This window comes from Diprion similis, chromosome 5 (genome assembly GCF_021155765.1).
Source record: "Diprion similis isolate iyDipSimi1 chromosome 5, iyDipSimi1.1, whole genome shotgun sequence".
Lineage (NCBI taxonomy): Eukaryota > Metazoa > Arthropoda > Insecta > Hymenoptera > Diprionidae > Diprion > Diprion similis.
In genome coordinates, this window is record NC_060109.1 from 1,319,448 (window position 1) to 1,331,893 (window position 12,446).

Consider the following 12,446-nt stretch of genomic DNA (forward strand, 5'->3'; position numbering starts at 1 on the left):
CATTGATTTCACTTAAAAACGTTTTGAAAAAAAGAAAAACTAATTTTTTTCAAAAATTTTCTCGCCGCTCTTTCAGGTGCCGCGACGATCGTTTTTGTGTAAAACAAAAAGGGGTTAACAGAAAAAACACAATTTTTTAAATTTTGCAGTTTTTTTCCACAGATTCTGGTTCGTAAATAAGTAATATTTATCGTGTATAGAAATTGAGATGCGGCTGCTTCACATTTTTTTTTTTTTTTTTTTTCCCCCATTCTAGGAATTAATGGAGTAAAAAAAAATTAAAAATTTATGCAAGTATCCGATTATCTGAAGAAAATGACTCCTCGATTTCACTTGGAATGCCCCATGTATACACATGATACTGCAGCGCGCGGCATTTCCGATAACCGAAACCGTCGATGAGCAACTTTTTATTTTCTCCGAGGTCAGAAGAGGGGCGGGGTAGAGGGAGGGGGGGGGGGGGGGGGGGGCAAACTTTTAACAAGTTTTCCCCAAAATCCCGGCTACGTTTCTTATTATACATATAGTATACACGGGGGTGAGGAAAAAGTATGAAAACACCAAGAAATCTGGCGGTATTCGGTGGAGGAATGAAAAAAAAAAAATATATATATATATATATGTATAAATACAGCCCTGCTGATTACACTGCAAAATAATTATTTAATTTACACGCTGCGCGGCGATCTGGTTCAGAAATATATAATTGATGATTTCTTAAGTAAAAAAAAAAAAATATATAATCAAACGAATTTTACAACTTGAAGTGATTTGGAATGAATTCACTTTGCACTGAAGAAAAAATAAAAAAAAAAAACGATATCAAATCATTAAAAATTGAATAGATCCGTTCGATTACACTCCGCGATGATTTGATTTCTTTGAGAACGGTACTTTTCGCCGAATTCGGTGAAACTATTTTTTTTTTTTTGTATATATAAATAAATTAAAAATTAACATCTGCGGTTCGGTCTTGAAAAATTGAATATTTACCGATCGGTACCAACGTGATAAAGCAAAAGACAAAGTGAAACGAATTTCGTCAGATTTGTTTTATATTTGTATTGTAGTATACTTAAATGAAGAAATAAAATTTACCACGCCAGTTGCAAACATAAAAAAGAAAAAAAAAACGGAACGATTACCGAGAAGTTGTGATGAGAATAATGAAATTTGAAAAAAAAAAAAAACGCATTTTGCAAAACAAAATTACACAAAGAAAATAGGGTGAGAGAAAATTTTGAAGAATAAAAGAACAACTCGCGCAACATAGCGATTGAATTATTACCTTTAATGTAAAATCGATTCTCGCGATACCTCGAGAGGGTATGATCGATTCGACATCTAAGGCGAGAAATCTAACCAGATAAGGTATATCTGCAGGCGCAAGCTACAAGCAGGCACGCCTTTCTCGTCTCGTGTTCGGCCAAGTCTGCAGGATGAGGGAATTAATTGACGCGAATCGATGGAACATTTCGAGCGCCTTTGCCCGAGGAATTTGCGGTCTGGGCTATTTGGACTAGTAAGGTATACCAGTTAGATTAGCAGAATGGCCGGAGGGTTTTCTGCGATAAGGATAGATTATGGACGGATAATATCACAGGCCTCCTGCGCCCCTCGTTTGAGGGCTTATTGTTAGCTACAATTGTAATTTTGAAAATATTGTTTGTTTTTTTTTATGCATTTTCTAAAAGTATAACATTTTAAAAATTCTGACTCGATGTATGTTGAAAAATAAAATTTATATACATATATGGGTGACCCAGAACCGCGGACCAACGGGCACTGACGGATTCCTTGCCAAGAAATAAGACTAAAATTATTCTTGACAATTTTTTTTTAAAGCAACGGTTTCTGAGCTAGAGCCGTTTGAAGTCCACCAATCACGGCACAGATAGGACCCAGCGCGCGAGCCAAGTGCGAGGCTAGTCTAGCTGACCCCGATGCAGCGTACGCTAGCCTCGCACTAGGCTCGTGCGCTAGGCGCTAGCCGTGATTGGTGGACTTCAAACGGCTCTAACTCAAAAACCGTTGCTTTAAAAAAAAATTGTCAAGAGTAATTTTAGTCTTATTTCTTTGCAAGGAATCCGTCGGTGTCCGGTGGTCCGCGGGTACTGAGTCACATGTTAGGGTCAGCCAAAAAAAAGAACTATTTTTTTTTCGTTAGCCACCGTGAAAATGTCGTTCAAGATGAGGAAGAAAAAAATTCTGTAAAAGTTTAAGCTATCAATATTAAGTTTTCGTTTCAATAACACGTGAAATTTTTATTTTTTTAGATATTTTTGTAGGAAATTGAAGGATCTACAAAACAGGTCTCTTCCGATTTTTTCGTAAATCTACTCGTTCAAAAGTTGATAAAAAATATTAATTTTCTACAACAGTTTACATTAAAAACTTATTTGTTTCCAAGTGATTGGAAATTTATGAAGAAAGTTTCGATATTTCAGTGAAGAAGATCACGTGAAATTTACGAAATATTATGTTTTTTTCATTTTTCAACCATTATTTCATAGTGTTGAAAATGAAAAAAATCGTGAAATTTTACGTAACTAATGTTTAACCCTAAATAACTTTTGAACCGGTACATTTACGAAAAAATCGGAAGAGACCTTTTTTGTAGATCGTTCAATTGCCTACAAAAATATGTATTGCTCTTCACGATACGTTAACCCGTTGTTGAGCAATAAAATTCCAAAATAAAAAAAGAAAATTTCCCGTGTTATTTAAACGGAAAATGGAAAATCGCAAATGGGCACCTCAACTTTGGCAGAATTTTTTTTTTTCGTCATCTCGAACGATACTTTCACGATAGTTGACGAAAAAAAAAATAGTAATTTTTTTTGGCGCCCCCAAAATAGTTGAAATTGAAATCGATATTCAAAAATACATTTACGATCTATTTAACGTTTCTGAAACCGAGCACATATCGAAGAAAATTATTCTTGTTTTGTTTGGCAAAAAAATGGCACAGCCAAATCACTGTCAGTATTAATAATTTCTGATAAAATTTTTCAAATTCCATGACTTTCCCCCGAATCGAGACTAACAATAAGTTACCGGCGTCAAAACAAACAATACAACCTACAACCACGCGAGCGAAAAAGAATAAGAATAAGAAGAAGCTCAGGCTGTTCATCCGTGATGAATATCCGTTGGGGATCAGCGATGAATAAGGGTGAAAAATGCGGGGTGATTTGTTAAGAGAAAACGGAGAGGGTGAATGAGGGGAAGAGAATCGCCCTTTAGTAGGAGAAAATTGGTGAAATTCTACCGCAAACGATCATCAGCGACCATATCTCGAACTCGGACGTGGAAGCAAGGAAGGAAGGAAGGGTGGAAGGGTGGAAGGGTGTAAGGGTGGCTCCGGAACGTAAGAATATAACCGTGTAGAGCTGAGTGGACGACATTCGTCGTCACGTATCCCGAGAGTTGAACTCAATTTCCTTAATGTCCCAAGTATCAACCGCCCTTCCATCCCTCCTTCTTAACGTGCAAGATTCATGACCTTTCCACGACATCCTGAGGGAGTCCCGTCGGTCTCAAGACGTTACGTTACGTTTCGCGCACCGCAAATCAAGCCCGTTTTTCCTTACTCTTTCTAGCATTATTTATCCAGTATGCCTTTCGCCCATCGTATCTGGAAACTCCTTCCTCTCTCGATTTTTTTATACCCATGGGGCTCTAATTTGTTATGGTATTTATACTGAGTATCTCCCAAGAAATTCCCGGATATTTTCCCAGTTCTATAAGTAAGTTACTGAAACTTCCATCGTTCAGTTTAATCAACTCTACATTGGCTTCAAATTCAATTCAAATTAATGAAAAATATAATTGGTATAAAAAAAAGGTAGTTTAAGCCAATTTGTACCAAAAACTCCCAAAAAAAATCATTTCTAATTCCCATGACGGAAAATCTAACGTTTTCAGTTTTTTTTTTTCTAATGAGGAAATTCAAAATCCCGTGACATTTCCAGGTTTTCCAAGTTTTTCAAGTATGTGGTTGCCACCCTGTTATATCCGAATTAGGAATGAAGGGATTGCCGAGTGTATCTCAAAGTTTACTGGGGGAATTTACCACTGCCAATTAAGGCTGGGCAACATCGTGTGGAGGAATGAAAATGGCTCAAACTGACTCGAACATTAGTCCACATGTTTTTTTTTATTTGGGGGGGGGGGCGGGTGTCTAATCGTTAACAAAGATCGTATTCACTGCACGAGAATTATTGAAATTCTGAAAATGTGCTCGCAGTGTGAAAAAACGCTGCTAGGATTTCTATGGTCTATAATTTGTGTGAACCTAACACTATTAATTGATACTGAATATCCAATTTGACGTCCACAAAAATTATACGATAGTCTTCGCATGGTTCAATTTCGTTCAATTTTAGCAACACGATTTTTTACAGTGCCATTCATAATTTTTCTTAATCGACTGACGCAATGAAATTTCCTGTAAATTTTTGCAGACGTGGATTCGAAAAAATACTGTTTTGACATTTTTTTCAACAGCCTGTAACTAGTCTACCAAAATATGCTAGATACTTCAAGTAAGGCTGAAAACAAAAAGTGTCAACTTTGGGCTCAAGAATTCCGAGAGTCATTCGAAACCTCTAATATAACCGGTTCTCAAGTTACAACAAGTCAAAAGATGCTAGAAACATATTTTAATTATATTTTTATATCTATTTAATATGCTAGATACTTCAAGTAAAGCTGAAAACAAAGCGTCAACTTTGATCTAAATTCGGAGAGTCATTCAAGACCTCTTACATGAACCATTCTCAAATTATAACATGTCAAAAGATGCTAGAAACATATTTTATTATATTTTTATATCTATTTAATATGCTAGATACTTCAAGTAAGGCTGAAAACAAAGCGTCAACTTTGATCTAAATTTCAAGAGTCATACGAAACCTCTAACATGACCCGATTTCAAGTTACAACATATCAAAAGATGCTAGAAACATATTTTTCTCGGTTTATTGACCGTATAATTTTATTAACGAAACATAAATCGTGAACAAGAATCTACACGAAAATCTTGAAACAGTGTTTGAAATACGACTAAAAAAATCAATCTTAATATACAGTTTTCTACAGAATATCCAGCTTTCTTCGTTTCGAAGTCAAAGCCCCAATCAAACAATGCTAAGAATTCAGCATTTTTCGTTATTTCAAACGTAATTTACAAAGAAACTATAAATGCCAGAAAAGTTTTGCAAACGAATTCGGATTCGGGTTTAAAAAACCTCTCGAATCCGTCTAACCTTATTATAAAAAACAAAAAAAAAATTCTATACACTTCAATTTCAGCATCGTCTTCATTCTTCAATGTTATTCTTTAATTTGTATTACAAATTTGAAAACGAGAAAAAGAATTCGCAATGCTTCGAGCTGCGAATTTAGTGAGTTATACTCTCCAACGTGAACCCGAAGAAGAAAAATAAGAAGAAAAACATCCCCCTCCCCTCAACCCCGGCCAAAAAAAAAAAATAATAATTCCGATTTCGTCGTCGAAAAGACAGGCGAGACGGATACGAAGACAGGTGTCGCAAACACGCGTTACAATTTCAGACGGAACGATGCGATGGGTAAGTTAAACAAGATCGGAGACAGTACGTAGATGAGATTATAAGATAGACCCGCGTGCCGGAGTGGGATTACAGGTCCTAAAGCAAACTTAACCTGACCCTGCAAGCCTGCAGCAGCAGCGGCGACGACGAAACCTCGCCAACCTAACTGGATCCGACCTAATCTGCAGAGACGAGTGGCAAGATCTAGTTGCTCGGCGGTTTTAATCAGTGCTTTAATTGAGGGATAAATGTAAATTAATTCAGTAGGCACTGGATAGCCAGCCAGCCAGCCAGCCAGCCTCCCACCCTCTCGCAGGACTCGAGATGACTTTCGGGTATCCCGACTCGTGACCGGACTCAACTTGCTTTGTCATTTTACGACTGTCAAAAAGACACGCACACGCCTCGGTGTACCACGGGGGCCGTTATTTATCTGTTTACATATCTCATGCCGGACATTTCGCGGCTCAAATTCGTACTCGTGCCACAATCAACCAACCGACTGACGCTTATCGTTCTCGTCCCTTCTTTCTTTTTCCACTATTTATCATTTCTCCGTGGCCGTCATCCCTCCCTTCTTTTTTCTTTTTGTAAAAAACAAAAATAATTTTTTTTTTATCATTTGTTTTAGTTTTTTGTTTTTTTTTGTTGTTTTTTTTTTGCTTTTTCAACCCTTTACACCCCGTTTGCAAAAAAAGAAGCTCGTCTCGGAATGAATCGTAGTATACCAGAAACGAAATAACACTGAACATGGTTTGACAAGGTGTAACTGAAAATATTCAGATGAATGATGATTCGTTCGAGTTCGGTTTTTTTTTTTTTTTTTTTTTTTTTTTGTCTGTGTTTTATTTTTATTATTTTTTTCTTTTTAACGGTTTAAAAATATCCTCGCTGAGAGTATTAACGTGTACGATTATATGTATGTATGTATGTACATACGAATACGGTGAGAATAAGGCTGGACAGGTTAGTTTTGGGGGATAAAAAAGAAAAAATAGCGTCGGTCGCGTATCGATCGAACGATTTGAACGAGATCGTTAACGAGGTGACAGAGACGAAGATGGGCAGCCATTAGTCGTCGATGTAATTAATGGCAATTAACTGATGAGTACTTAGGTATACACGATTATACAATGAAATCAGGTATCGCTAACACGTCACTCGGGGATTCAATATTCCTGACAGACAAATTGCTCGCGGCTAAAAACATGCTGGTTCGTATTATGAGCGAAAAAAAAAGAAAATAAAAACAGAATATTAAACAAAGTTAACAACAAAAATTACATGCCTGCAATGTGAAGTTTTTTTCGATTCATATTTGCAGTAGGTATACATATATTAGGGTGGCGCAAAAAAACCGAATGTTTTTTTTTTTTTTTTTTTTTGAGTCTCGTGTGACAAAATGTTAGTTTTTGATGTTTTAAGAGCCCACTCCAAAGGACTGCTCAAGAAAAAAAATTTAAGAGGTCGCTCCAAATTTTTTAAAATGTCAAAAACTGTCAAAAAATTGAATTAAAAAAATTGTATTTTCGGTATTTTGTTTGATTTTTGATTCATGTCGTGGTGTATTGTTATCGATTCTTTTTTACTAAATTAAAGAAAAAAAATTTACGAAATTTTAATATGAATATTAAAAGGTCGCTCGAAAATATCTAAAGAAATGCACCAAAAAAATGGAAAAAAAATATATGAGCGACCTTTCAAAATTCAAATTTTGAACTGAAACATTCGAAAACTTATTTTTTTTTTTTTTTGTCTATAAAATTATACCGTAACTAGGAAGAAAAAAAAATCGATTTTTGACGATTTCTAACGTTTTAAAAAATGTGGAACGACCTCTGAAACATCAAAAACTAACATTTTGTCACACGAGACTCAAAAAAAATAAAATAGTCGGTTTTTTTGCGCCACCCTAATATATATAGTTATTATTATTATTGTTGTTGTTGTTATACAATCATTACGCTGCACTAAAACCGTCTATTATATTAATAATAATGATAGTGATAGTGATAATAATAATAATAATAATAATAATAATAATAATAAGAACAAGTTAAGCACACCTGTGCAAATATATATGTAATGACGTAATTTATACAGTCGGTATAATACTATGTACGATATGGGGGTGCAGGAATCCCTTATATATTTGCCCTGGTTGGGGATCGGGGGAGACGATTATGTTAATTTAATTGCAAATACACACAGAGAGGCAAACACGTGTGTTTACTGAGGCACATTTCGGTTGGTCCGAATTCTACGCTATGCATATGTATATATATATATATATATACGTGAAATACGGTGAAAAATAACATCGATGGAAAAAATTTTATATAAAAATGTATAATACCGTTTTACTGTACACATGTACATACATCTGAAATTCCATTCGAATCCAACCAACGATTTATCCTCACAATTTTGTTATTTTGTTGTTTTGTTCAAAAAAAAAAAAAAAAAATTCTTTCAAAAGTTATTTGAGGTCAAACATCAGCAAAGGACCTCAAATAACTTTTGAAGGAGTAGATTTATCGTAAAATGACAATAGACCTTTTTTGTAGAACGTTCAATTTCCTACAAAAACATGTTTATGAATTTTCTGTACAACGCTTCGTTATCTAGTTATAAAAATCGCAAGGAGCAAGAACCATTTTTGCCATGTTATTCTTATGGAAAGTGGAAAATCGCGATTAGGCACTTCTTATTATTAAAATTAAGAGCTCCCATTTTAACAGGCGCCTTTTTTCGCTATCCTGAACAATATTTTCAGTATATTTTTCAAAAAAAAAAAAAAAAATTGTCAATTTTTTTGATACAGTCTAATATAGTTGTTATACTTTTCCTCGGTAGTGTTGTATGTACAGTGTTGTCGGTCGACGATATCGATGCGAGTGTATGGAAAGAAAGTGAGTAAGAAAAAGTAGTAAAAAAATAGAAGAAAAAAAAAAAGAGAAAAGAGAAAAAGAAAAAGGTAGGAGGGAGGGAGGGGGGGGGGGGGGGGCGACGGGATGGAAAAAAAAAGGCAAAGTTATCGCGAGCGACGGTCGAACGTATGAAAGAAAAAAGCTCTGGGAGATAGAGCTTGAACCTGCAAGCATGGGCAGAGGGACGAAAGAATGAGACAAGATTTGTTGACGCTTTTCAGGTATAAATAATTCCCGGTCACATGTATACGTACATACGTTACATACGTATATATATATATATATATATATATATATATGTACATATGTAACCTGCAGAGATTTCTTTGTCAACTCGGACGTCCGGACGTCCTCTTCCCTCATCTCCGCAGAGTCCTTTTTTCCCGGATATTTCTTTAACAGGATTCAATGTCAGAGGATCGTGAATGTATACGATAATATTTAAAAAATCTCGGAAATACAGCCGTCGATAATTTTTTTCATTTTTTTTTTTTTTTTTTTTTCATTACTATTTTTCGAAAACGACGTGCTTCGAATCGGTCGGAAAAAAAAAAAAAAAAAAAAAATTCACCGCAATTAACGAAACGATTGTATTTATTCGTCACATGGAGGCGAAAATTAGTCGATAATTGTAAAAAAAATTTTATCGCTATTTGGGTTTTGTGAGAAAAAATAATAATAACAATCACACCTACCGCAGATTTTTTAGCAACGAAATAAAAAATACAGAAAATTCAAGAAAATCTCACTCGACTGAAAACAAATTTTCATTCCGTACGGTTTGATTTTCTTTCTATAATTCTTTCTTTTCACCGACCATATAGCAATCATATCGCAACTTTGCATATTTTTATATTCAATTTTCCTTGTAGTTTTTCAATTCTTCGAAATCAGACTTGGAGAAAAAAAGTTTCGACGTGAAAAAAAAAAAAAACAAAAAAAAAAACCAAAGTCCCATTCGGATATCTACAAGAAACGAGAGTTTTCTTTCAAAAATTTCGAAATTTTCTAATCACTACGAACGGTACGATTTTTGCTAGAAAACGAGTAACGGAGAGAAGTAGAAAAAAAAAAAAAAAAAAAAACGAAAGAAAAAACGGAGTATAAAAAAAAAGAATCGCCCAAAATCTTTTCGTCGATTCGTAAATTATGAAAAATTTTTCGGAAACTAGCCTCGTTCGCGATGAAAGAAAAAAAAGAAAAAATTTATATACCTATACCTATAAATAAAATAAAATCCAAAAGATAATTATAATACTTCGAGTCTGAGGATAAAAACTTGGATAGAATAATAATAATAATAATAATAATAATAATAATAATAATAATAATAATAATAATAATAATAATAGTATAAGAAAATTGCGAAAGAAACGGAGAAGTTAATGTGTGTTTTTTTATTCCATTCAAGAAACGTGGATACTTCGTTTTCTTCGAACCATTAGATCCATTCTTCGTTTCCACCTCCGTAATACTGGCCTCAATATCTCTCTATATATGTATATAGGCATATAATAACTAACGGGGAAAGGTTTTGGGCAGCCCTCTCAGATTCCAGATTCGAAATTGAACCGAGAGTTCGAGCTCCATGCTTTCTGCTTCAACCGTTTTCCGTGCAGAAAATTTCTGCATCATTTAAACCGATCGATATTATATGTATGTATAGTGCGAAATCGTTTAAAGTGGAAAAAAAAAAAAAAAAAAAAAAAGTATAAGCGTACCTACGTGTGCAAAATGGCTAAAATTTTGTCCATACCGATGAGAAAGAAATATATTTAAAAACGCGGTAAAGAAAAGTGGCGATTTATCGTTTACAAGATATTTCATTCAACGCAGGAATGAAAATCGAAACGTTTTTTCACAATTGTAACTATCCGATCGGTGTCGCAACGGAGAAAATCAAACGATCAAATTTAAGGAATAATTTGTTTTTTTCTTTTTCCTAAAAATCTTTGAATATAAAAATGGAAATCCCCCTTGAAATAAAAATATAATAGAAACGAAGTTATTGAAGTGTAAAATCTAGATCAGCTTTCCATTTTATGCAATCACGTAATTACATTACGTGAAATGATTTTTTTTTTATTCTTCAAAACTTAGAATTTGTCATTTTTGGGACATTTTTTTTTTTTTTTTTTTTTTTTTTTTCCAAAGAAAATTAATACGCTTGAAGCAATTCGATTTCGAGAGCTTCATTGTTAATAGTTTCAGGAAAATTTTCAAAAATTTTCAACGAAATTATTGACAAAATGGCAGCACGACGCATACAAGTAGCGAACGATATGCGCCATGCCGCCATTTTGTTATTAATTTCGATGAAAAAAATTCTAAAATGTTTTTGAAACTATAAATAATAAAGCTCTCGACCTAAAATTCCTCCAAGTGTTTTCACTTTCTTAAACGAGTAAAAAAAAACAAAAAAAAAAAATCCTGAAAACAGGTACGTTTTAGACCGTCCAAACTACCCCCGCCCTTAAAAAATCATTACATCAAAAGTATACGTGATAAATAATTTTTCTTACTATATTTTCATTCAGGAGCATCAAATTTATAATGATTATATTTATTAATAAGAAGAAAAAATTTTTTTTTTTTGGCATAACAGTGTACTTAAAGTAAAAATGAAGTTAAGAATTCGACTCGTCGTTCGCTTAAATCGACGTGGAAAATCTATCAACGTGAAAATTTGATGGGAGGATATTGAGCAGCTGGGCTTTTGTAGAGTTGATATAGAATGTAGTAATTGATAGATGCCGATTAATTAAGCAACCGCGAGTAATTTCATTACCCAGCTACCCTGTATCGGTGTTTGAATATCGGTAGAAGAGTATCTATGTGAATATCCTCACATACACACGTACGATTCGAGCTTGCAATTATTACGCGAAGCGAAACCAGGCTGCTGATACTCGGCAACAGCATCGGCCTTTGTATACGGATAATTGATATCAACCACATTGCAAATAAATGTGTATTACTAACGCCTTCCTTTGTTGTTTGTTTTTTTTTTCCGATCGTTTTTTTCGAGTACGAGAAACTCACGTGATTGGGGTTACAAGTAACGCCAAAGAATGCGAGTCAATTTTGAGTTTTGGCACCACAGAAATATCAGTGCAAAATAATACGCAATATAGTTGAGGTTAGATGTAACAAGCTCGACTCACCGGAACAGCAGGAATCCCAAACCGGTGACAGCGGCTCGCCTCACATCGTCGTTGACGTCTGAAACCTGAAAACCAAAAAAAAAAAAAAAAAAAAACAAATTTTAAATTTGATTCAATTCAATTTTACATCGCGAATTTGTCGAAAGTATTTATTTCGTGAAGAAAAAACGTATCATCGTTATCTTTTAGATATAGACATTCTTCTCTTGGTGCAAAAGTTGTTGATACGTTCGACCAAAATGGCGGCCAAGGTGAAGTTTGAAAAAGCTATAATTTACAGAATTATTCACGAAATGTCGCGAAATTTGGTAGTAAATTTTTTGCCGTCGCTTCGCATCTGCCTGATTTTTTTCAGAATTTTAACCTGCAAGATTTCGAAATGCGGAGTCATTTATCAATCGAATTGGAAGAACCGGATGATGAAATTTTCGAGATCTCTCTCTTTGTCTTCCTTTTTTCGGACACATCCATCATCGAAAGTAATGACTTCGCGATGAAAAGATCTGTCAACATTTTTCTCTTCGCGCAAAGTTGTAGATTCGTTCGACCAAAATGGCGGCGAGTTTAAAATTTAAAAAAGCTATAATTCCCAGAATTATCAAGGAATAACCCCGCAGTTTCGTACTTCATTTCTTGCCATCGGTTAGCATCTGCCTGATTTTTTCCAGAATTCTAGACCACCCGATTTCGGAACGCAGAGCCCTTTACCAAACGAGTTGGAAGAACCGGATGACGAAACTTTCGAGATCCTTTCAATTTTTTCGACCTTCTTCTTT

At 34.5% G+C, this 12,446-nt stretch overlaps 1 protein-coding gene across 1 annotated transcript in view; it reads right to left on the reverse strand.

Annotated features, from left to right (window-relative positions):
- Positions 1 to 12,446, reverse strand: part of LOC124406305 (26S proteasome non-ATPase regulatory subunit 1) — a 73,040-nt gene that overhangs the window by 50,494 nt on the left and 10,100 nt on the right. The window contains exon 10 of the mRNA XM_046881679.1: positions 11,671 to 11,735. Coding sequence (XP_046737635.1) covers positions 11,671 to 11,735 — 65 coding nt within the window. The remainder of the gene's footprint in view (positions 1 to 11,670; positions 11,736 to 12,446) is intronic.